We start from the raw sequence: 27,583 nt of genomic DNA on the forward strand, positions 1-27,583 counted from the left end.
AGAACAAAAGTAGCCAGCCAGGTCCTACTATGTACTTTTCCACGTCATCTTGTTGCATGGTTCCCATCACTCTCCAGACTCTCCACTCTTAGCTTCTCAGATGTGACAAGCCGCCATCTCCTGAAAGGGTGACATGTGCTGTACCTTCTACCCAGAAAGCCTTTCTCTGCCCTCCTTGACTTGTGTGCATGCTCAGTCCTCGACTTAGCTAAGACCTAAGCAACTAATTTTTCCATCTCTAGTCTATTTTTACCTCTTTCTCAGACTTCCCTGAGTAGTAGATATCTTACACATTAGTGCATTTCACATCTATTTGTAGAGAATTCTAATTTAATTATCTCCCCTGTTTAGATATAAGTGCTATGAAAGCAAGCTTCATGTCTTTTTTATCTTTCTTACCATTGTATCTTCAATACTTGAGTAACAGATGAATATAATCAAGAACATGAAGGGTGAGTCAATGTGAAAAAAACTGTTTCTCTCACTAGTAAAATAATGCAAAATAAAATGATGAAACACTTATTGACTTTTCTCAGATTGAATACAACTGTATTTCTCCCCAGTATATAATTTGTTGTTTAGTTGCTAAGTCATGCCCGACTCTTTCGCAACCCTAAGGACTGTAGCCTGCCAGGCGCCTCTGTTCCTGGGATTCTCCAGGCAAGAATACTGGAGTGGGTTGCCATGTCCTTCTTCACGGGATCTTCCCCACCTGGGATCAAACCCACATCTCCTGCATTGGCAGGCAGAGTCTTTACCCGTGAGCCATCAGAGAAGCCTCAGTGTATAATACATGACAACAACATCTGAAACACCTTATGATTGCTTTAAACTATACTCAGGTGTGTGTGTATTTAGTCGCTCAGTCGTGTCTGACTCTTTCCGACCCCATGGACTGTAGCCCGCCAGGCTCCTTTGTCCATGGGATTCTCCAGGCAAGAATACTGGAGTGGGTTGCCATTTCCTTCTCAGTAAAAGGAATCAAATAATGAATATTTTTAGTTATTAGCTGCTCTGAACCCAGATACCAAGAATATAATTTGCATTTCTATGGGATTATTCTGATTTTTTTTTAATCTTATCCATTCAGCTGTCATTCATAAAATCCTTTCCTTATATTTCAATTTTAAAAAGAAAGCTATTTAAAACCTGGCAATATTCACTTTGCTAAATATTTCTGAATGGATGCAGAAACATATAACATTGTAAATCAACTATACTTTGATAAAATTAATTTGATGTTTGACAGAAAACAACAAAATTCTGTAAAGCAATTATCCTTCAGTTAAAAATGAATAAATTTAAAAAAAAACTGGAAATAAGCAAAAAAAAACAACTATTAGTTTCTTCTCAGTGTATTTCCCTCTCTTGTCAAAGCATGGACTCCTTAGCCACTGATTCTGTGTTAGTAACCAATATTTTTGTTGAACAATGGAAAGAAGGCATAAAATTACTGTAAAGTTACTTTTAAAAGATTGTATGATTCTTGCTCTGCATAAATGTCTTGGTATAAATTTTGCAGCAATGTTAAAAGTACAACATTCTTCTCAAGTTTTTCTCAAGGTAAACATATTCCAGTATATATATATAATATGAAGAGCTTGGTAAGCCATTGATCTTAAACCCAAGACTGAACAATAACCCTTAAACGCTTCACATTTATGTTGGTAGTGACCTGTCACAAGGCTTTGGAGCTCTTTCATTGGTGATACCTCCTTCCTTCTGTGTTCTCATGAAGGAGGTGATGGATAAAAGAATATGGGTTTTCTGAACCATTTTTCTAGAGCCCCCATTTACGCATTAATGGATGATAACTTGTTTTTCTCTTTCTGACACACAGGGAGCTCACCTCGGCGCTCTGTGATGACGTAGAAGGGTGGGATGGGGTGGGAGGGAGGCTCAAGAGGGAGGAGCTAGATGTATACATGTGACTGATTCCCTTTGTTGAACAGCAGAAACCAACACATTGTAAAGCAACTGTACCCCGATAAATAAATTAAAAAATAAAGAATATGGGTTTTGATGACAAGCAGATCTCTGTTTATAGCCTCATTCGGTTGCTTCCTAATTAAGTAATCATGGGACAACCACTTGAATGCTCTGAACTTTATTGTCCTAGTCTGCAAATTCTGGCTATTTATTTAAACTGTGGCTATTTAAACTTACCTTATAGAATTTTTGCTAAAATGAGTTAACACATGTTATGTGCTTCTTGTAGTACATGACATGCTCAATAAACCTTCATTATTATCAACATTTCATCACCGTCACCAAACACATACTTTATTTTGGCTTTGGGACTGGGTGCTGAATGTATTCTTTGGATTGTGAAATAATACTATGATGTACATAGATTGGAAGGATCCTAGATTTATGCAGGATGATGAGTGTTACATGGGAGTAGAATGTTTTGAAAGCTTATTTATTTCACTCTGAAATTCAGATGTCATATGATATTTTAAATGTTTGAGAGAAGATTTGGAGCATCTTTGAATACTGGCTTTCTTTTCTCCAATGTAATGTTGATGAAATTGTTTCCTTTCCAAGAATGTTTTTTCTTCCCGCAATAGGTGGGCCCCAGCGAGCCAGAGGAAGTGTTATTGGAAGCATTAATGATGTTGAATTTGGAATTGCTTTCCTTAACGCCACGGTCACAGATAGCCCAAACTCTGATACTAGAATAATACATGCCAAAATTACCAATGTACCTCGCAGTCTCGGTAAGTCTCTTTGCTGATAAAAGTTGTCAATAAGCCTCCTTTTAAAAACATACATTATTCTTCTTCATCTGTTATTTCCACTAAAAATTTCTAGGGATGCTACTACTAAATGAGCAGTGTAATGGTCCTTAGTTTATCCCAATGGTAAACTCTTTTTAAAAACTGGTATTTTTAGATGCTGATATTTTTGTTGTTATTCAAGTAAATTTAGGATTCATCCCTTTGAATAACTTGCTGTGAGTAACAATGGGCTGTAAATATTTTGCTTTGACATCTTATTTACCCCTTTTTTCTCTAGGTCCAGCAATGAGAAAGATAGTTTCTATTCTAAATCCCATTTATTGGACAACAGCAAAAGAAATAGGAGAAGCAGTCAATGGCTTTACCCTCACCAATGCAGTTTTCAAGAGAGAAACCCAAGTGGAATTTGCAACTGGTTCGTATCAACTGAACTTAATATCCTATTGCTATTTAAAAATATGATCACTGTAAAAGTTGGCAGTTTAGAAAAATACATTATATGTTCCCACAGAGGATAATTTCAAGGTTTTGTTGCCATCTTATCATAAATGACATAAAAGCAACTTTATATTTTCCTATAAACTTTTACTGACATGGCTCTATAAGAGGCCATATGTTTTCAGATAGTATAGTGATTTTTATAGCCTAAAAGTTCTTTTTTCCTTCATCTTTCCTGTATCTGTTCTCTTTAATTCCTTAGAGAGGGTTTTGAAGGCCAAGCAGAGCAGGAAGCTGAGTCATAGCTATTAATTAAAGGTTTTTGTCTTTGAACTGGAGATTCAGTTATGATATCTGATAGGGATTCTTTAATCAAAAAATTGGAAACATAAACAAGCAAATCTAAAGACTTTTCACTTTATCCTTAGCTTTAATGCATATGGATTAGCAACTCATTGTCTTTTCCAAGGGCAGACGACTTTTTAAAGACCTTCGTATGAAGTATCTTTGAAGGTGGTCTGCCTTTGTAGTAGTGATCTTTAAGGTAGCAGGGCTGAGGAAAACCATAGCTTTAATCAGCCCACGGGACACGTGGGTCTTTGTATGGCAATCCACTTCCTAAGATGTCCCTTTGCTGTTTCTAAAAGCATCAGAAAGAACAAAGCGCTGGAGCGAGACTTGTAGCTGTTGCCAGTCTTCCTGTTCACGCTGTCTGTCTCCTCACAGGCGATCAGTCCATTTCTGTAGAACTGCCTTGCTATTGCTTGTCAATTCAAAGTGTGGATTCCTTCACCTAATTATAGGTGTAATCAGGTGAAAATTTTTGTAAAAAAAAGTAAAAAAAGGAATTTTAAAATCACTTTAATTCAGTAAATCTAAGTCTTTAATTTGGGGACTAAGTGCTATTTTAATTCTCTTATGATTAGTATTTAATCAAGTGTGAAGTACAATAACATAGCTGAACTTGTATAAAAAATCTGCAATGTGCTTACACAAACCATGTTTTATAAATATACACACACATATATATGCATGTGTGCATACTCAGTCATATCTGACTCTTTGTGACCCCCATGGACTGTAGCCCACCAGGTTCCTCTGTCCATGAAGTTTTCCAGGCAAGAATACTGGAGTGGGTTGTCATTTCCTTCTCCAGGGAATCTTCCTGACCCAGGGATCGAACCTGCATTCACAGGTGGATTTTTTTACCACTGGGAAGTGTCTCACACACACACACAGTATATATGCTGTTGACATGAATCAATTGTAATTCCTAGGAGAAATCTTGCGGATGACTCATGTTGCCCGGGGCTTGGATTCTGATGGTGCTCTACTGGTAGACATCATTGTGAGTGGCCATGTCCTGCAGCTACAGTCACCTGCGGAAGTCACCGTGAAGGTAAAACATTAGGGTAACTTGCCTTCCCTGTTTACTGGAGTAATGCTAAGAGTAAGAGTCAAAGATCATTAAAGAAGCACAGAAAACTTGTATAGTTTCCCTTGTTCACTTTGGAGATTAAATCTCTAAACCACTAAGGGTAGAAATGGCTATGTGGTCTTTGTCTAAAAATCTTTGAGGAGGAGTCTTTATAAGCTTTTAGTAGTTTTATGACCATGCTTATCAGGACTAAGATCAGAGCTATGTTGATTTAAGCCATTTAACTTTCTATAGACAAAGAGAATAGTAAGTCTTACATAAAAGATTTTATAGACCATCCACAAAAGTACTCCAGAAATTAAAGGATGATAAGCAATCGCCCTTTCACATTTTTACTTTACTTTTGACCGACAATTCTGAGTCCCTTATTAAACTCTCATTTATGACACTAAAATTATGAAACTAAGGTAGTTACAATGGTAGGTAGGTTCAAACTTTAAGTTGAGCACTGCTATACAATTATAATTTTTATTTAGAACTGTATATTTTAGACCCTACACCATTTTTATTTTTAGCTCATTCTACATATCGTAGTACCCTCAAGAAGAAGAAAAAAAATGGGCCATGCTGATCCTCAAATCCATATTGTCCTTCTTAGGATTACACTGAGGACTACATTCAAACAGGTCCTGGGCAGCTGTATGCCTACTCAACCCGGCTGTTCACCATTGATGGCATCAGCGTCCCTTACACATGGAACCACACTGTCTTCTATGATGAGGCACAGGGAAGAATGCCTTTCTTGGTAGAAACACTTCATGCATCCTCTGTGGAATCTGACTACAACCAGTTAGAAGAGACACTGGGTTTTAAAATCCATGCTTCAATTTCCAAAGGTAATTTGGTTAAGGGGAAATCCAGCTCTTCATGCTATGTAGTCCTTTCTAAATGGGTAAAAGAATTGCACTGATGCCATTCAAAATAAGGATGTCAAGGTACAGACTGAACGTAACATGTTTTTCATGTGTGTTGTCTATGTTTTATAAGTAAAGTCCTATGGTAAGTCCAATCCAATTAGCATTCTAGTACATTTGGTTCGCTAATATGCGTCTTCATATATTAATAGCATATTGGAGTTGTTACTGTTCAAACCTATATACACAGAGCAGTTTTAAAAGATATCCTGTGTCAACGATTTTTCTTTGGGTAATAAAGCCCATTTGTTCTTGTTTTGAGTCTTACAAGATTTTTTTTAAATTCCTGAAACATGTAAAGGTGTATCTAAGCCTAGTCAAAAAAAAAAAAAGTTTCTGTATTTTAAAAGCAACTTTTAAAAACTGGAGAGTAATCACCAGAATTCCAGCTGTCATTTATTTTTCTTGGAAATTATAGCTTTCGAACTACTTCCTCTTGGTCTTAGTAGTACCCCTATGCTGGTGGGTTTTGATGTATCTATATTCTGAGATATCCTTCTTCATTTTTGTTTTATTTAAATATTTATTTTTAAATTTATTTTGGGGTATAATTGCCTTACCTTGTTGTGTTGCTTTCTGCTGTAAACAGTGTCAATCAGCCATCAGTATTCATGTGGCCCCTCACAAGCACTGGGCTGAGCTCCCTGTTTACACAGCCACTTCCCATTAGCTCTCTCCTCTACGTATAGTCATGCGTATGGTTCAGTGCTACTCTCTCAATTTGTCCCACCCTCACCTTCCCCCGTTGTGTTCACAAGTCTATCTTCTATATCTGCCTCTCTATTCCTGCCCTGCATATAGGTTCATGAGTACCATTTTTCAGTTGTAAGAGGCACCATGACAATTAGCATTCCATATCCCGTGGGGTTTTGATGCGTGGAGATACTTCCTTGCATGTGATTATGTTACAGACACTGTTTGGATGACTTTGATACTGACCTTAGGCTCCCATGAGTGTACCTAAAATGATTCGGAGTGGTCTGGTGACTGTGTGTTTTGCTTTGTGCAGGCTTTCCTAAAATAAATCCAAGTAGATTTAGCCAGCATCATCTTATCATGCTCAGCACATACACCACAAATTCATTTTCACCGTTTACCCTTGGTCTCATCAGTTGTGCATGTAACTGTTTTCATCTTCAGCATCAGAACGACTTAATCAAATTTGAGATCATAGTAGTGTAAGAATATATTTACATTTTTTTAACTAATCTCAGATTCATGAAGCCTCATAGCCCCACACCTTCTCCACCCACGTCAGTCACCACCACCTTATTTTACTATTGTCATGCATGTTACTTTTTAACTTGGACAAGAGAAAAGAGCCACTGGAGCCAAGAGTTATATTTTCTTTTCCCCAGTAACACCTACTTTTCTAATTTAATCTCCACTTCTACTTTTTCCAGTCCTCCATATAATTTTTTAAAAAAAACTTTAGCACAGGATTTTGGTTAAAATGAATTTATATTATCTGGGACTAGAGGAATTAAAATGATTTTTGAAAAGTCATATGTACTTTCTACCCAATCGTGTTAAGTCCTCTAAACTTGAAACTGCTTGATGGTCTTTATGGTTTCTCTCTGTTGAGGGATTTGAGTCCCACGGTAGAAGGAAACACTGTGAGACATTAAAACCTCTTACTATTCCTGGATACTATGATTCTATGAATTACATTACAGCTGATGTAGTTGCCCATTGGTTGTTATTGTTCCTGACTGTTGTAAGAATTGTGCACCTGCAGTTTCTTTTTAAGTGACCACCAGGGGGCAAGCCTGCATTCTGAGTTGCTTAACCAGCATGTTCTCTCTCTTTGTTGGGTCTAAGCTAGAACTATGGTTACAATGTAGTTAGACTTGTACAGAGCCTGATGATAGTTCAGATTTCTAGACACAAAGATTTTGGTTTACCTAGTATAAGGTAGGACCTTGGAGTATGTATATTTAAAACAGCCCCTGAATGATTCTGCTGTATCTAGCCTTTACTATATGATCCAAACCTAGGTTGCCCACATCATAGTGACTGTAAGGAAACCTTCATACTGCTTAAAAACAGGTTTCCCAGGCTTCTTCCTTTGCCATTCTGACTGGGGTAGAACCAAAGGATCTATATTTTTAATAAACCCTCCAATAGATTATAGTATCAGTAAAGTTTGGCAGTTATTAGTCTAAAAAGATCCTAACTTAATTTTTTGAAGCATATTCTGATAGTATACTAATATGATAGCATACTGATAGAAGTGACTGCAAGGAAGAGCATCAAAATCTTGGCAGTAGCTTGTCTCAAGTGAAAAGGGTACAGAGAATTTTATACTTGTCAATGTTTTTACAATTATATATTACCATAGCACAAATATTTTGTATTGCCTTCCTACTGTGTCAAAAAAGAAAATCATGATATAATTCAAAGTCACGTTCTTTAACTACAAGAGAAAGAGTAAAAGTAAAATGTGTATTTTATGTACTTTGATATAAAAATCTTTGGACATTATAGATAGAAGTGTTTATATGGCTGAACCAATATTTAGAGCCCAAGTATTATGTTTAAAAACAAAAAAAAGAAACATTGAGTGATTCTTGGTAACATTCTGACTAAAACAATGTACAATGAACCATCCATTTACATGACAGTTGCATTCCTGGAAAGTTCATTGTATATTTTAATCACACAAAAAATGTTTAATAATTGGAAGATGAGTTCTAGCCATAGATAATTACAAACAGCTTTCTGGATTCCACAAAAATCTTTTGGGGAAAGGGACACATCTTCATCTTGCATCCTTATCCCACACATTGCAATATTTAAAACCTGCCCTGGGGTCCACCCCACTCACGAAATAGGCTTCCTATTAAATCTTGTCATCATCAGGACAACCAAAGTCTCTCCCAGCAAACTTCCCAGATGCCGCCTCATGGAAGCTATCTCCCTGTTTAGAACCAAATTCTAAAGCTTCTATCAGATAATAACTTATATTTATGTGACACATTTTTCCACAACTGTGGCCCCAACACAATGCTGTACGCAACATACTGGCTACATTACGGCATATGTAAATGAGTGAATAAAAATGAAGCATGAATTATAACCACCTGAATTGTATTCCTTTTAAAACTTTATGTTGGGGTATAGCTGCTTTACCACATCGTGTTAGTTTCTGCCGCAGAGTGAAGTGAATCAGCTGCCTGTATACGTATACCCCTCCCTCCCTCCCCACACCTCGGTCATCACAGAGCACTGAGCTGAACTCCTTGCACCATACAGTCAGCTCTCCGTCTGTTAACACATGGCAGCGCATATATGTCAGCGCCACTCTCCCAGTTCATCCCACCGACCTCTCCCCCTGCCGTGTCCACACATCCATCCCCTACATCTGTGCCTCTAATCCTGCCCTGCAAATAGGCTCATCTGTACCATTTTTCTAGATTCCATATACATGTATTAATATCAGTATTTTTTTCTTACTTCACTCTATGTGACAGACATTTCTCTAAAGAAGACATACAGATGACCAAGAGACACGTGAAAAGATGATCAAAATTACTAATTATTAGAGAGATACAGATCAAAACTACAATGAAGTATCATCATCTCAGGTCAGAATGGCCATCATCAGAAAATCTATAAATAAAAATTGCTGGAGAGGATGTGGAGAAAAAAAGAGAACTCTCTTACACTTTTTGTGGGAATGTAAATTGATACAGTCACTATGGAGCACAGTATGAAGGTCCTTAAAAAACTAAAAATAGAACTACCATATGACCCAGCATTCCACTACTGAGCATTTGCCCTGAGAAAACCATAATTCAAAAATACATCTGCACCCAGTATTCATCATAGCACTATTTACAATAGCCAGGACTTTGGAAGCAACCTAAATGTCCATTCACAGATGAATGGATAAAGAAGATGTAGTACATATACATAATGGAATATTACTCTGCCATAAAAAGAAAGGAGATTGGGTCATCTGAATTGTTTTCTTGAGTTCAGTGGTTGAAAGTCACACGGACTTGCATCTAAATCCTTGTTCCAGATTATAATTTTATTACCTTTGACTTTAGGTTACTTGCATGACCTCAGTCTCAAATTCTTCACCTAAAAATTGGTTATGATGGGAGGTGGGGAGTTCTGAGATTTAAATGTAATATAGCACATGAAACTCACAGTACTGTGTGACAATCAGCTATCATTTAGCAAACGTTTCTATCGCATCTACCCTGCCCCCATTCCCTTGAAGATGCAGGAAGGCTTGGATACCCTCAGGGTCATTTTTACACTTGGAGAGGAAATGGATCATGAACCTCTGCTTTCTCTTCAAGGTTTTAAACAGTTTGATTACCTAGAAATAGCAAGTAAGGCTTTAGCTTTCTAGTCAAGGAACTATATTCACTGGAGTAGTATTTCTTCCACCCCCCACAAATATAAATGTATGAGAGTTTTGAACAGTGTCATGGTCTCAGCAGGGCTTAAATAACTTTGTAATCAGAGACTCTCCAAAGTAGAATGAATATGAAAAATAAATATGCAGCCTCACTCTATGAAGAACACCTAAAGCAATAAAAGTAAACCATCTCATGTATTTGGAATTGAAGGAAAATCTAAGATAATTTCTAAGAGATTGAATATAAACTCAGTGTATTATATGAATTAAACAAAATTCCCCTTAAGAGAAATCTATTATGTCAATGATTGTCTTTTAAGGTGTGTGTGTGTGTTTATATTACTTTGGTAACTTGAAAATTAGTTTAAGTTTTGCATCTCATTAATGTTTATAGTATATTGGTAAAATAACTTACATCCATCAAAACAGTTACATTATAAGAAAAGAGATTCCCTAACCTACCTATTCTTGTTAATATGTTTTCTTCTAATGCTAATCTAACATCTATCCCATAATGATATGCCTGTTTCTTCTTGCTTTGACTACATGGAAAGGAGAACACTTGGTTATACACAGAGGAAGTTTGCCCCAGATGCTTCACTGTGCAAATGGAGATTGACAAAAGGAGAGGTTTTCTTCATTAGAGTTTGTTTTTTACTGGCATAAATTATTTTAAGGGTTTTCAAAATACCATTCCAACTTCGGGAACAGAGAAAGTAAATGGCTGGAAGAATAGGATTTTGCCTGTGGTTATGCCTGGCAGTCACATTGATTCATATACTTTTTTGTTATTAAAGAATAATTAATTTTCTTTTGATTCATGTAAACTACTTAAGCAGAAAATCTGCTTCCATTGGCTGCTTGCCAACAGTCTCTACTATGATTCATTTAGTTCTTGGTTGAGAAACAGGAAAGGTTTTCCATTCTGCTTGTTTTCACCTATTGCATTTGCTGTCTCATGTGTTCCACTTTTGGCATATCTTCCCAGGGAGGATGGTTCTGGAAAGAAATAATGTGCTAAAGTTCTAACAAGTCAGTTAATTTTGCTTTTGTCTTTACGGTAGGAGAACGCAGTAATCAGTGTCCCTCTGGGTTTGCCTTAGACTCGGTTGGACCCTTTTGTGCTGGTAAGTACAAGAATAAATGATGCATTTTTGTTTTTCATAATCTGTTCATGCTATCATTAATGGACATTTACTGTCATTTTGCTAGCTATTTGTTAATCACAATAGTTCTCAGTCTCATTTTACAGGTGAGGAAATTGAGACGTGAAGAAGCTGAGTGCCTCAGTTCACTCAGCTATCAGATGGCAGAGCTAGGTTTGGATTTAAGACAGATACAGAGCCATGCTGTTTCAGCTAGTTTCACAGTCAAGTATGTCAGGGATCATGATCAAGTGCAGGGGTAGACTGGACACAGAAACCAAACACTGGAATGTGTTTGACCACCTGATTGCCACGCATGTGAAAGAGCAGTAATTCATCGCTAAGCCACCTAACCCTAGAAGTGCCCCGTTGTAGCATAGGGCTGGATTGTGGGTGGAGGACTGATGACTAAACCTGCCTTGTGCCATCCATGTGCCAGTGCAAATGAGTCACAGATAAGTAAACAGCTAAATAAATGGGATTCTCCAGGCAAGAATACTGGAGTGGATTGCCATTTCCTTCTCCAGGGGATCTTCCTGACCCAGGAATCGAACCCAGGTCTCCCGCATTGCAGGCAGACACTTTAACCTCTGAGCCACCAGGGAAGCCCAAATAAATGGCTAGAGGAGCTCAGACTGGCATACACAGTGCCTTTCTCTTTGCTGCTAGGCAATGAAACATCATACAGTGATAAAAATGATAAAAAGGTCATCTTTAGAAACTGTACTATCCAGGTTCAAATCCCAGCTCTGCCGATAATGACCTATGTGACCTTCAGCAATTTAGTTAACCTCTTTGTTCCTCAATTTTAGCATGCAAATGAGAATAGGAATCCTAGGAATGTTGAGATAACATAGGTATAATAAAAAGCATTTCAATCACAGTACATGGTCATTATGTCTTAGCTTTCATCATTGTTGTTTTAAAATTAATCCAACCACTGTCAGAGATAATGTGAGACCCCAAAAGTAATTTCATTTTGTGTTTCTATTCTGTGGCACATGGAGCATTTTCTGTTACACTGGATCCATTCATTGGCCTCTACAGGCAACTCTTTTCACCCACTTTAATAACCCCTTGAAAGTAGGGCTTCTCCATACTAACTGGGTCTTGTTTCTTCTTCCAGATGAAGATGAGTGTGCCGCAGGGAATCCCTGCTCTCATTTCTGTCACAATGCCATGGGAACCTATTACTGCTCCTGCCCCAAAGGCCTCACCATAGCTGCCGATGGAAGAACTTGTCAAGGTAGTCACACGGCTAAATCTAATCCACACATTTAAGCAATGGGCATGGCAATCTCTGACCTAGGAAAAGCACGGAAGACCAAGACTCTTCTTTACTACTGTTTCTGCCTCTGCCTTCATTAAGTTGAAAAAGGAAGGCAGAGAGAAGACTGCTCACACACTGCCTTCTTATGGGGCACTCTGTGGGCAGGGATGCCTCTAATGATTCACTCAATCCCCACAATACAATGATGAGAGGCAGGCAGGCCTGTTACCATATGCATTTTACAGGGATAACACCAAGGAAAAATAAGGTTATAAAGAATTTAAGTGAACTGCACAATCCTGGTAGGACTTTAGGAACATTAAAAAAAAAGAAATCACACATTTCTATCAGATTCTAGGTACGCTTCAAAGTTAGAAATGGTATAGGAGCCTAACTTATAAGTAAAAAAATGAAAAGAAGAAAGGATTTCTCCCTCTGTGCCCAAGGAGGCCTCCGTCTAAATACAAGAGAGAGAGGGAGTAGGGACATAAGAGGGCATAGGAAGAACTTCTATGGGAATGTTCATATGCATTGGACACTTTGTATACATTATTTCCTTTAATTTTTAAAGCAGTACCGAGAGACAAATATTATTATCCTCATTTTACAAATAAGAACTCAGATGTTAGAAAGAAGTACCTTTTTTCAGTCACCTAACTTATAAGTGGTCTGATGGATGGCCTGGTCTTTGAAGATACACACTGTCCTGCTATGAGCTTGTCAGCTCTTCAACCCATCTGAAGGGACCTACCCCAAAATTCAACATTCTTGCTCTTGTATATTTCAAGTGTCACTCATTGCTTTCCTTATTCTTATTTCACAGCAGGTTCTTGTTTTTTTTTCCCACTCTCCTTTGTTAAATGAATCACTTTGTTGCAGATATTGATGAGTGTGCTTTGGGTGGATACACCTGCCATGCTGGTCAGGACTGTGATAATACCATTGGATCCTATCGCTGTGTAGTCCGCTGTGGAATTGGCTTTCGAAGAACCAGTGATGGGCTGAGTTGTCAAGGTATACAAATGGAAGCCCTTGCTTTATCTTCATTATATTAAGAGTTAAAAACACTGCCTATTGGACCATTTAGGGTGAACTCCATTTAACAGATTGAGCTTCACAGTAAAATATTTAAATGTAATATTCTATGGCTATTTTAAGTATTTGTAACAGTGATTTTGAATAAAACTTGCCTATAATACTTGAAAGAGGAGATCATACAGCATGATCTTAATAAAATGTTTCATACTTGAGATTCAACAGATGTACAAGAAAGCCTTCTTAGAGCTCCCCTCACCTGAGTAAAAGCAGAAACTTCTGAGAAATGACCATGACTATCAATTACCTCTTCAGGGTAGAGTCTAGTCCCAGGAGAGAGACATAGAGTAACCCTACCATAAATCTCTTCTGCAGGGTATTTCATGATCCTGAAGAAGATGCAAAAATCACTCATCCTTGTACAGATAAATATTATCATACAATCTCTTTTATCTCATTGTTTTCTAAAGAACCCTGTCTGTTCTTATCATAGAAGTCAATTATCCCCTCTTCATTTCTGCTGTTAGTTAAAGGCTTATAAACCAGACCTATCACAATGAAACATGTTACTTTTTTGGTTGGCACCTATGTGCATAGAAATAAACCTTTTCTCTTATTTAAAAAAAAAAAAAAAAAAAAAACCCTCCATTTCATAAGACTGCTATTTATTGCAGGACTTTTGATATAAAACTTACTTTTTAAAGGAATTTTAGATTCACAGCAAATTTGAGTAGAATGGAAAGAGATTTTCTAAATTCTCCCTGCCCCAACTCCTTCACAGCCTCCCCCACTATCAAATTCCTTCTAGAGTGGTACATTTTTTACCAAGGATAAACCTACACTGACACATTATAACAACCAAAAGTCCATTGTTTACATTAGAATTTACTCTTGATGTTCTATATTCAAATGTCATGTATCCTCCATTATAGTATCATGCAGGATTGTTTCCCTACCCAAAAAATCTATGTTACACCTAGTCATCCTTCCCTCCCTCAACCTCTGGGAATATTGATGTTTTTATTGTCTCTCTAGCTTTACCTTTTCCATAATGTCATATAGTTAGAATTATGCAGTATGTAGCCTTTTCAGATCAGCTTCTTTCACTTAGTAATACACATGTATGTTTCCTCCATGTCTTTCCATCAGTTGATAGCTCCTTTCTTTTTAGTGCTGAAAAATAATCCATTGGATGACTCTACCACAATTTATTTATCCATTCGCCTACCAAAGGACATCTTGGCACTTCAAGTTTTAGCAATTATGAATAAAACTGCTGTCTGGATTTTCCAAGGAAAGGCACAGTGGATACAAAGCTAAATTCTTATCAATAGTAGAAAGAATGAATGAATTATGGCATATCTTTACCATAAACCACTGTGTGGCCATTACAAAGAATGGGATGAAGCTGTACTGTTTGGCTTAGAGGAATTTCCATGAGACATCCGTTAGTGAGAATACTAAGATGTAGGAAAGCATATGTAACTTGTGTAGAAAAGATTATGTGACTGGAAAACAAACAGTAACAAAAGAAAAAAGGAAGTGTATTTATATATTTAGGGAGAGCTACAGGTGTACATAAAAGAAATATGCTATTACCATTTCTATACTAACTACAGATGTTATTTATATTAGATTGTTACTATAGGTTGGCTTTGGTGAACAAGAAGGGTAAAAAGGATAGAGGCCAAGCAAAAGAAGAAGAAAAACTGCACAAGAGAATCTTTTCAAAGTATATGATCACAGAGCAGGGAGCAGACAAAATGGGGGAGTAGAAGGACTTGAGCTCACCTCCTCTCATGAAATCACCAAACTTACAACGAACCACTGAACAAAAAAGACTGACACCTACCAAAAAAGATATTCTGTACATCCAAAGATGAAGAAGCCGCCACAGTGAAATGATAGAAGGAGCATATTTGTGATATAATCAAATTTCATTCCTACCACAAAGTGAAAAATATTTATATCACAGAGGTTCTCCCCAGGAGTGAGAGTGCTAAGCTCCATATGTCAGGCTCCTTAGCCTGTGAGTCTGACATTGGGTGGAAGAGCTCCCAGAGCATTTGGCTTTGAAGGCCAGGAGCTCCACAGGACTGGGAGGAAACAGACATTCCACTCTTGGAGGCACACACAAGGTTTTACATGCCCTGGGAAATACAGTAAAGCAGTGACTACATAAGAGCCTGAGCCATACCTACCTGTGGGTCTCAGAGGGTCTTTTGGAGAGGAGGGGTCAGCTGAGGCTCTCTATGTGGGCAAGGACACTAGAGGCAGAGGCTCCAGGGAATATTCATTGGCGTGAGCTTTCTCAGAGGTCTCAACAGCAAGACCTGGGCTCACCCAACAGACTGCAGTCTCCTGTGCTTGGACACCTCAGGCCAAAGAACCCACAGGGTGAAAAGGCAGACAGACTGCCTAAAGCCTGAGCTCACAGGCTATGTTTAAACATACCCCTGACATGGACCTGCCTACCAGAGAGACAAGGCCCAGCTCCACCAGTGGGCAGGCATCAATCCCTCCCACTAGGAAGCCTGTACAAGCCTCTGGACCATCATCACCCACCAGAGGCAGATACCAGAAGCAAGCATAATTACATACCTGCCGCCTGAGAAAAGGAGGCCACAAACACATAAAGTTAGACAAAATGAGTCAGCAGAGATGTTCCAACTGAAGGAACAAGATAAAAGCCCAGAAGAACAATGAAGTGAAGTGGAGTAAGGCAGTCAGACTGAAAAAGAATTCAGATATGACAGTAAAGATGATCCAAGATTCAGAAAGACAGTGGAGGCACAGACTGAAAAGATACCTGAAATGTGTCACAAAGACCTAAAAACTAAAAAAAAAAAAAAACCAGAGTTGAGCAATACAGTAAGTGGAATGAAAAATACGCTCTACGGCATCAGTACCAGAATAAATGAGGCAGAAGAGCAAGTTAAGTGAACTAGAAGAAGAGATTGGTATTGGTGGAAATCACTGCTGCAGAACAGAATAAGGAAAAAAGAATGAAAAGAAGTGAGAACAGTTTAAGAGACCTCTTAGACATTAAAGCACCAAAATTCACATTAAAGGGGTCGGTCGCAGAAGGAGAAGAGAAAGGTCCTGAGAAAACAGTTGGAAGAAATAGCCAAAAACTTCCCTAACATGGGAAAGCAGACATTCAAGTCCTGGAAGCACAGAGTCCCATACAGGATAAACCCAAGGAGGAAGACGCCAAGACACACATTTATCAAACTGACAAAAATTAAAGACCAACGAGAAAATATTAAAAGCAACAAAGGGAAAGCAGCAAGTAACATACAAGGGAATCCCCATATGGTTATCATCTGACTTTTTAGCAGAAACTCTGCAGCTTGAAAGGACTGGCATGATATATTTAAAGTGATGAAAGGGGAAAACCTATAAACAAGAATACTCTACCCAGCAAGGCTCTCATTCAGATTCAACAGAGAAATCAAAGGTTTTATAGACAAGCAAAAGCTAAGAGAATTTAGCACCACCAAACCAGCTTTACAACAAATGCTGAAGAAACTTCTCTAGGTGGAAAAGAAAAGGCCACAACTAAAAAAAAGAAAATTATAAATGGGAAAGTTCATCAGTAAAGTCAAACAAACTGTAAGGATAGAAGATCATTTACAAACAAAAATGGTATCAAACCAGCAATAATCAGGAGAGTGCAAATGCAGGATATTAGAAATGCATTTGAAATTAAGAGGCCAGCAACTTAAAACAATCTTGTATGTTTATAGACTGCTATATCAAAACCTCATGGTATTAATAGCTGCAAACCAAAAATCTACAATAGATGTATACACAAAAAAGAAAGATCAATCCAAGCACAACACCAAAGATAGTTATAAAATCACAGTAGAAGAGAACAAAAGAGGAAGGGACCTACAAAAGCAAATCCTAAAGAATTAACAAAATGGCAATAAGATCATACATACTAATAATTACTTTCATCTATATTGTCTAAGAGACCCACTTCATATCTAGAGACCATACAGACAAAGTGAGGGAATGGAAATAGGTATTCCATGCAAATGGAAATTAAAAGAAAGCCGGAGTAGTGACAGTCATATCAGACAAAATAGACTTCAAAATAAAGACTGTTACAAAAGACAAAGAATACTACATGATCAAGGGATCGATCCAAAAAGAGATGACAGTTGCAAATATACACGTACCCAACATAGGAGCACCTCAATATATAAGACAAATGCTAACAGCCATAGAAGTACAAGTAACACAAGTCAATAGTAACAGAAGAATAGTGGGAGACTTTAATGCCCCACTTACCTCAATGAATGGATCAGAGAAAAAAGTCAATAAGGAAACATAGGCCTCAAAGGACATATTAGCCCTGATGGACTTAATTCATATTCATAGAGCATTTCATCCAAAGGTAGCAGAATACACATTCTTCTCAAGTGCATATGGAACATTTTCCATGATTGATCACATACTGAGCCACAAAGAAAACCCTGGTATATTAAATTGAAATTTCTTTTGCAGCCACAGCACTATGAAATTAGACATCAACTATTAAAAAAAAAAACTGCTCAAAACACAAACACATGGAGACTAAATGACAAAAAAAAAAAAATGGATCACTGACGAAATCAAAGAGGAAATCAAAAAGGACTCAAATGAAAACACAACGATCCAAAAACGTTGGGATGCAGCAAAAGCAGTTTAAGAGGGAAGTTTATAGCAATACAGTCTTACCTCAGGAAACAAGAAAAATCTCACATAAACAACTTACCTTACACCTAGAGCAACTAGAGAAAGAGAAACAAAACCCAAAATTAGTAGAAGGGAAGAAATAATAAAGATCAGAGCAAAAATAAATGAAATACAGACAAAAAACAATAGAAAAGATCAGTTAAACTAAAAGATGTTCTTTGAAAAAATAAAATTGATAAAGCTTTAGCCAGACTCATCAAAAAAAGGGAGTGGGCTCAAATCAATAAAATTATTGAAATAAAAAAAGGAGAAACTACAAATGACACCACAGAAATACAAAGGATTGTAAGAGACTACTACAAACAACTATATGCCAATAAAATGGACAACCTAGAAGAAATGAACAAATTCTTAGGAAAGTACAGTCTCCCAAAACTGTCAGGAATAAATAGACAACATGAACAAACCATAGCTCAGTTTGTAAAGAATCCGCCTGCAATGCAGGAGACCCTGTTTGATTCCTGGGTCAGGAAAATCTACTGGAGAAGGGATAGGCTACCCACTCCAGTATTCTTGGGCTTCCCTTGTGGCTCCGCTGGTAAAGAATCCACCTGCAATGTGGGAGACCCTGGTTCAATCCCTTGGTTGGGAAGATCCCCTGGAGAAGGGAAGGGCTACCCACTTCAGAATTCTGGCCTGGAGAATTCCATGGACTGTATAGTCCATGGAGTCACAAAGAGTTGGACGTGACTGAGTGACTTTCATGAACAGACCAATCACAAGTACTGAAATTGAAACTCATTCAATGGGGACACCATCACTCTGATATGAAAACATGACAAAGACACCACAAGAAAAGGGAAACTTACAGGTGAATATCACTGATGAACACAGATGCAAAAACCCACAACAAAATATTAGCAAACCGAATCCAACAATACATTACAAGAATCATATACCATGATCAAATGAGATTTATCCCAGGGATGCAAGAATTTTTTAATATCTGCAAATCAGTGTGATATACCACAGTAACAAGACTGAAGAATAAAGCCATATGATCATCTCAATATATGCAGAAAAAGCTTTTTGAAAAAAATCAACATCCCTTTATGAAAAAACTCTCCAGAAAGTGGGGATAAAGGGAACTTAACTCAACATAATAAAAGCCATATGACATATCCACAGCAAACATCATGCCCAATGGAGAAAAGCTGAAAGCTTTTCTTCGAAGATCAGGAACAAGACAAGGATGTCCACTCTCACCACTTTTATTCAATATAATTTTGCAAGTCCTAGTCATGGAAGCCAGAGAAGAAAGAAAGAAAAGGAATCCAAATTGGAAAAGAAGACGTAAAACTGTCACTCTTTGCAGGTTACATTATACTATACATAGAAAATACGAAAGGTGCTACCAGAAAACTACTAGAGCTCATAAACGAATTGGGGAAATTTTCAGGATACAAAACTAATAGCCAAAAGTCTGTTGCATTTCTATAAGACAGCAAAAGATCAGAAAAAATTATAAGTTACTTAAGAATAAATTAAGGAAACAATCCCATTTACCATCACAGCAAAAAGATTAAAATGCCTAGGAATAAATCTACCTAAGGAGGTAAAAGATTTGTACTCTGAAAACTACAAGATGCTGATGAAAGAAATCAAAGATGATTCAAGTAAATGGAAAGATATACCATGTTCCTGGATTGAAAAAAAATCAACATTGTCAACATGACCATACTACCCAAGGCAATTTACAGATTCCAATGCAGTTAATATCAAAATACCAGTGACATTCTGAACAGAACTAGAACAAAGATTTTTAAATTTGTATGGAAACATAAAAGACTCAAAATAGCCAAAGCAATTCTAAGAAAAATGGAGCTGGGAGAATCAGGCTCCCTAACTTCAGATTATACTACAAAACTGCAGTAATCAAAACAGTATGGTACTGCCACAAAAACAGAAATATAGATCAATGGAACAGGATAGAAAGCCCAGGAATAAACCCCACACACCTATAGCCAATTAATTTATAACAAAAAGGCAAGAATATATAATAGAGAAAAGAAAGGCTCTTCAATAATCGGTTCTGGAAAAACTGGACAGCTACACATAAAAGAATGAAGTTAGAACATTTTCTAACACCAAATACAAAGATAAACTCAATGGATTAAAGGCTAAATGTGAAACTGGACACTGTAAAACTTAGAGGAAAATGTAGGCAGAATACTCCTTGACATGAATCACAGCAATATATTTTTGGATCCACCTCCTAGAGTAACTGAAATAAAAACAAACAAATGGGACCTAATTAAAGATAAAAGCTTTTGCACAGCAAAGGAACCATAAACAAAACAAAAAGATAACCCACAGAATGGGAGAAAATATTTTCAAACGATGCAACTGACAAGGGATTGATATGCAAACTGCTCATGTAGTTCAATATGAAAAAGCAAACAACCCAGTCAAAAAATGAGCAGAAGATCTAAACAGACATTTTTCAGAGACATACAGATGACCAAAAAAGCACATGAAAAGATGCTCAACATCACTATTAGAGAGATGCAAATCAAAACTACAGTGAGGTATCACCTCATACCAGTCAGGATGGCCACCATTAAAAGGTCTACAAATAAGTGCTGGAGAGGGTATGGAGAAAAGGGAATACTCCCAACTGTTAGTGGGAATATAAATTGGTACAGCCACTATGGAGAACAGTATGGAGGTTCCCTAAAAAACTAAAAATTGAACTACCATATCATCCACCAATGGGCACTCCTGGGCATATATGTGGAGAAAATAATAATTTGAAAAACCACATGCACCCCAGTGTTCACTGCAGCATTATTTACAGTAGCTAAGACATGGTAGCAACCTAAATGTCCATCTATACATGAATGGATAAAGATATGGTACATATATACAATGGAATATTACACACTCATAAAAAGAATGAAATAATGTCATTTGCAGCAACATAGATTATCATACAAAGTAAATAAACTAGAGAAAGACAAATATTATTGACATCACTTACACATTTGATCTAAAAAGATGATACAAGTGAGCTCATTTACAAAGCAGCCAGACCCACAGACACAGAAAACAAATTTATGGTTACCAAAGGGGAAGAGGTGGGAGGAGGAGATAAATGAGGAATTTGGGATAAAGATACACACACTATTATATAGGCTTCCCATGTGGCACTAGTGGTAAAGAGTCCTCCTGCCAATGCAGGAGACATAAGAGATGCAGGTTTGATCCCTGGGTCAGGAAGATGCCCTGGAGTAGGAAATGGCAATCCTTTCCAGTATTCATGCCTGGAGAATACTAGGGACAGAGGAGCCTGGCACGCTAAGGTCCATAGGGTCACAAAGAGTTGGACATGACTGAAGTGATTTAGCACACATACACATATATAATAATCAACAAAGACCTACTGTATAATACAGGGAGCACTACTCAATATTCTGTAATAAGCTATATGGGAAAATAATGGATATATGTACATATGTAACTGAACCACTTTACTATACACCTGAAACTAACCAACATTGTAAATCAACTATAGCCCAATACAAGATAAAAATTTAATTAAAAAAAAAAATGTTAACACATTTGTGCATTTATATGTACAGATTTTGAAAGATTAAATTAGAAGATTTGAAATAGAAAATAAGAACAAAATAAGATATGGAAATTTCAAATTTAGGAATGTAAGATGAGAACACCAAGACCCTAAAATATGTTTTGTTCCTCTAAGGGTTTGGAATAGGACAATAGGGAAGTGGCCAGAGCTTGAGGTGAGTATAGACCTGAGAGAGGGACTCTGTGGAGAAAGGAAAGATTTGATTATGGCTACAGGGTTATAGGAAAGATGGCAGTAAGGACGAAGAGCTTTAGGAACATATGAGAGGAGGAAATGCTTGGTGGACCACAGTTCTCATCTTAGTGAGGAAGGAGAAGACAGACCACAGAGATCAAAAGCTCAAGTAGAGGAACCTTTCTTAAATGGAAGTAGTCATCTCCCTTTTTCTGGGAACAGAAGGAATGAGAAAAGAGAAGGAACAAAATCCAAGCACATACGCCTCAGTTGGGGGAATTCACCGTTGCACTTTTTTTCCATTACACTGTGACCCAGATGATGTTCACAAAGATTAACTTGGCAGTGACTGCAGATGAGGATAAAAGCTAAAGTTGCCGCAGTCATTTGAGTACAACGTGATAAAGACCTGCATCAGGTAATAACAGCAAAAATCCTGAAGAAAGTTCAAATTTCAATAGATGTTGCAGAAGACCCTAACTTTACTATTATTTATTTTCAGTACCTCATTCTGTCAGCTATGTTCCAGGGCTGAAAGTTCCTAAAAACAGGAATGGGAGCCATAAAGTAAACAAAATAGTTAAACTACAGAAGTATTACATCAACATAGCTCTGAAGCAATAGCAAATGTCAATCTTGGGAGAGTGTTAAAGAGAGAAACCCTCACTAGCAGTTAATTCTATTAATTATCTAGCAGATCTCTTGAGAGCAGTTAGATTGGATTCTTTTTAGGGAAGATCTTAAACATAATATTGATCAAAGATCACTAAAATATTAGACATTTGGGATAAACCTGTCTTCTCACAGCATGTAATGAAAGTTTTATTTAACAGATATTAATGAATGTCAAGAATCCAGCCCCTGTCACCACCGATGTTTCAATGCCATAGGAAGTTTTCACTGTGGATGTGAACCTGGGTATCAGCTCAAAGGCAGAAAATGTGTGGGTAAGGACAGGGCTACGAATTCAAAGCAGTGATGTCGTCTTAATGCTGTCTGATTGAACCCGTGTGTGATATAGGGCACCTACCAGGCATCGTTTATGTGATCTGTGCAAAAACAAAAGGAAACAAATGCTGTACTTTACAGGTTTCATTTTCCAATTTTACAACCATTTTTAACATGTTCTCTATTACCATTTTTCACAAAATCATAACATATGTGTGTATATGGTTATATATGGGCTTCCCTCGTGGTTCAGACAATGAAGAATCTGCCTGCAATGCAGGAAACCCAGGTTCCATCCCTAGGTCCGGAAGATCCTCTGGAGAAGGGAATAGCTACCCACTCCAGTATTCTGCCTGGAGAATTCCATGGACAGAGGAGTCTGGCGGGCTATAGTTCATGGGGTCAAGAAGAGTGGGACACGACTGAGCAATAACATACACACACATAGTTATATATATAATATACAACTTTCCTGGTGACTAAGTTGGTGAAGAAACTGCCAGCAAGGCAGGAGACTCGGGTTCAGTCTCTGAGTCAGGAAGATTCCCTGGAGAAAGAAATAGCTACCCACTTCAGTATTCTTGCTTAGGAATCCCATGGACAGAGGAGCCTGGTGGGCTGCAGTCCATGGGGTTGCAAAGAGTCAGACACAACTTAGCAATTAAATATACATATAATTTTTATTTTTCTAGGAGGGGGAAATGTTTTGGCATGGCTTCCATCTATAATATTTTTAGTTTTTATCATTATGTTCTAAAATAAAGTGTGTTACATACCTTGATGGATTTAAACACTTCAACCTTATATCATGATTATATAGTCATCTATATTATTTATCCTTAAAATTCAAAGGCATATTTTTATGAAAAAGTGGAAGAAATCACTTTCTCAATCTGCATTATCTTTGTTCTTTTATCAAGATATAAATGAGTGTAGACAGAATGTGTGCAGACCAGATCAGCATTGCAAGAACACTCGCGGTGGCTATAAATGCATTGATCTCTGTCCAAATGGAATGACCAAGGCAGAAAATGGAACCTGCATTGGTGAGTGTCTGGCTATTTCAGTGACTGAGATCCATTTACTGTGAACAAGCCAAATAAGGCATCCTTGCTTAAAACTAATGATTAGAATAAATTTCATCCAACAAAGAAATATCTTTTTCTATAGGTTTTTTACTACCAACTTCTCGTATGGTTGAGCTCTGAAGTCCTAGCATCATGACCATACCAGGAAATGAAAGCTCACCCAAGAGACTTAGACCATTTTGAGCTCCCATGAATCACACAATTGGTTTATATAGTTGAATATCCACATACATTAATATTATCTCACATAATTTCTAATATGAAATTTAGCATACATGTTAAGAAGTTCATTGGAGGGGTTAAGAAAAACTTGTTTGTAGAGACTTATTGAAAGTTCAAAATATAATTATTTTAAAACTAAATATTCTTTAAATGTTAAATCAATGACCAGACAATGAAGTAAATTATATTTCTCCCTAAGTTTGTTCTTTGTGTGCCTACTCTGTGCTAGTCTGCCATAGTTGGCAGAACTGTGAGCTTCACAATTTACAGAACTGAAGCAGATAGCATTCCTGCGCTCATATACTTACAATCGCCTGGGATAGATCAGCCAACTCCACTTGCCTCACCAAAAGAAAAAAAAAAAAAAAGAAAACATTAATATAAGATGAAATGCCATAAAAGAGGTACAAGTAGGACTTCCCTGATGGTCTAAGTGGATAAGAATCCATATTCCAAAGCAGGGGACCCAGGTTCAATCCCTGGTCCAGGAAGATCCCACATACCTCGGGGCAGCTAAGTCCATGTACCACAACTGAGCCCTCGCGCTGCAAGTACTGAAGCTAATGCGCCCTAAAGCCTGTGCTCCGCAACAAAAGAAGCCATTGCAATGAGAAGCCTGTGCTCCACAACCAGAGAGTAGCTTACGCTTCCCACGGTTAGAGAAAGCCCGTGCACAGCAACGAAGACCCAGCACAGCCGAAAATTAAAGAAAGCTTATTTTTTTTTAAAAAAAAAAGAGGTACAGATAAAATTGCTTAAGAGTACTCAAAAGAGTGCTCATATCTAATAGGAGTGACTAACAGCCATGTCATGGAAGTGATCATATTTAAATTATCCTTGAATGGGATGTTAGTATGTGGAGGTGGTAGTAAAAGGAAAGAAAAATAGCCCTGTATGAAGGGGAAAGAGCTGGAGTTAGGGAGAACATGTTAAAATTCATCCTTCTTAACAGCTATCTGACCTTGAACAAGTCTTAAAATGACACAGAAATTTGAGTTTCTGTAGAGGAACATAGATGTTTCTCATTTTTAAAATGGGACATTTTAAGAATTTAGTACTGAAACATTAATAAAGTTAAAATATGCCTTGGATTTGTTTCAAAATAATGTAAGAGAGAGGGGAGATTGTAGATATAAATGAAGGAGTAGTGACCACTTGTTGATCTTTGTTGAGATACAAGAAGGTTTAGTATTGAGGGTGGACTATCAGATTGCAAAGACCATTTTCAGCAATATGGATATAGGTAAATATTTTTCTAAATTCCTATGAATAGTAGCCAATTCATAGCATCATATACAGTTATCTGTAACTGTATTTTTAAGAATATCGACTCTAGTTATATATAAGATTAATTAGAAATAAGATAAGCTGAAAGATCAGAAGATTGTTTAAGAAGATATAGCAAAAATATCGCTACATGAATGGAAAACGGGGATACATGGCTTTGTTTGAAAGAAGTAGAATTACTCAGTCTTGGAAATTTAGGGAATAAAGATAAGTCTGATGTCTACAGTTTGGGAAAACAGAATGCTGTTATCATAAATGAGAGTAATGATAAGAGTAATTATACTCTGAACATGCTGAGTTTGAAGTTCTATTAAAATATGGTGATGGACATCTCTAGCTAGCAGCTAGAAATATGGCAATGGACATTTCTAACTAGCAGCTAGAAATCTGAGTCTGCAGATAAGAAGCAGTGTGGTACTACTGCTCTAGATCTACATCAGGAAGCTCATAGAGTCAATGGTATAAATAAGATGGCAAAAGGAGGAGGGGTATAGAAAGGGGAGAGAAAGCTGAGAACAAAACTCTGTCCATAGTAGGGAGCAGAAAGAGGAAAAGAAGCCAATTAATAAGTGACCTGGAGGAGGGCATGGCAACCCACTCCAGTATTCTTACCTGGAGCATCCCCATGGACAGAGGAGCCTGGCTGGCTACAGACCATGAGGTCACAAAGAGCTGGACACAACTGAGCAACTAAGCTTTCTAATAAGTGACAGAGCTGGGATTTGAACCCAGTTTTTCTGACTCCAGGGTTCAATCACATGGTAAGAAATGCAACATTCTAATCAGTTAAAATGTTCATTTTAAATATAGTGACCTCAGGTTTTAAAAGAGGAAATGTTATTGCTTTTTATTGCCTCCATGTTTATAGATGTTGATGAGTGTAAAGATGGGACCCATCAGTGCAGATACAACCAGATATGTGAGAACACAAGAGGCAGCTATCGTTGTGTGTGTCCAAGAGGGCACCGGTCTCAAGGACTTGGAAGACCCTGTTTGGGTAAGTTAACAGAAACTCCTATTGAGTTAATAAAACTGTGAATGTAATTATCCACCCCTACCATCTTGATTAGGACCACTGTATCTTCAAATGCTTTCTTGCTACATTTAGAAGAGTAAGTTGGTTTAAGTAATCCATTACACAGTTTGAATTACTTCTTAGAGACTTCATATTGAGTGGGACTTACACTGACTTTCAAGTGATAATAATAACTACTTACAGAATGCTTACTATAAACTACACATATCAAAGTGAGGTGTGGTATAATTACCATGACAACTTAATTATGAAGATTATCTCATTGTCTTGCTATGCACATGATATGTTTGTACAGATACACTTTATTTGAATGTGAAGTATATTTGTATGTACTATGAGGGTTTAGTTACAAGGGATTAAAATATGAACACCTTTTAAGGGAACTGGTAATTAGCACTTTATCTACCATATATTTAGTGCGTACTATATACCATTCCTGGTGCTAAGAATCTCATTTAATTCTTCCAATTGCCTATTTGTTTTCATCTCAGTTATAATTGAGTGTAAAGTAAGGGAGGTAGATAGAAAATATCTTTAAGAAGGGAACCATATGCTTTTTTAAAATTAACACATTTATAATCAAGAAACTGACTTATAAAATATTCTACCTCAGAATATTTACATTTACATGCAGCAAAAAAATTGTATTGAGCTTTTAAATACTGGCTTCTGGTTTGCATGCTATTATACTTTTAAAATTGGATGCCTTGGTTATCTGTTTAAGAGACAACCTGTCTTTATAGCCACAAAGAGACAAGCCTGTCCTGTCTTTATAGTGAATTTTTCCATAAAAATTTAGTACTGTCTTTATGTAGTTCCTAGCATAGTACTTTGTGCATAGCAAATGTTTATAGTAGTATCATTATTATGAACTCTTTTAAAATAAATACTGTTTAATAGAAATGCGTGTCATTTTAGTCTTCTATTTAGGTGTTGTAATTTATATATAATTTAACATTTTGATCAGTTATTACAGTGACCTAGCAGAATGAAATATGTTCAGTTTTTCACTTGTTTGACCTGAAGCTGAATGTCAGAAATTGGGCTGGGGGATAAATTTGTAAAGAAGGTAGGGCCATTGCCTTAAAGAGATTAAAAATGTTAATCTTAACTTTTGCCTACTGAAATAATTAT

The 27,583-nt window shown here is 37.1% G+C and overlaps 1 protein-coding gene across 3 annotated transcripts in view; it reads left to right on the forward strand.

Moving 5' to 3' along the window:
* HMCN1 (hemicentin 1) overlaps positions 1-27,583 on the forward strand; it is a 525,163-nt gene that overhangs the window by 477,879 nt on the left and 19,701 nt on the right. For 2 of the 3 annotated variants that reach the window (XM_061160937.1, XM_061160938.1), the window contains exons 94-103: positions 2,571-2,720; positions 3,019-3,156; positions 4,457-4,578; positions 5,216-5,453; positions 10,971-11,033; positions 12,178-12,297; positions 13,201-13,335; positions 22,702-22,815; positions 23,737-23,862; positions 26,282-26,410. In XM_061160937.1, coding sequence (XP_061016920.1) covers positions 2,571-2,720; positions 3,019-3,156; positions 4,457-4,578; positions 5,216-5,453; positions 10,971-11,033; positions 12,178-12,297; positions 13,201-13,335; positions 22,702-22,815; positions 23,737-23,862; positions 26,282-26,410 — 1,335 coding nt within the window. Of the gene's footprint in view, positions 1-2,570; positions 2,721-3,018; positions 3,157-4,456; positions 4,579-5,215; positions 5,454-9,004; positions 10,206-10,970; positions 11,034-12,177; positions 12,298-13,200; positions 13,336-22,701; positions 22,816-23,736; positions 23,863-26,281; positions 26,411-27,583 lie in introns of those variants that run through there. The other variant, XM_061160939.1, reaches the window with a different exon arrangement.

Source organism: Dama dama, chromosome 14, assembly GCF_033118175.1.
Source record: "Dama dama isolate Ldn47 chromosome 14, ASM3311817v1, whole genome shotgun sequence".
Classification (NCBI taxonomy): Eukaryota; Metazoa; Chordata; class Mammalia; order Artiodactyla; family Cervidae; genus Dama; species Dama dama.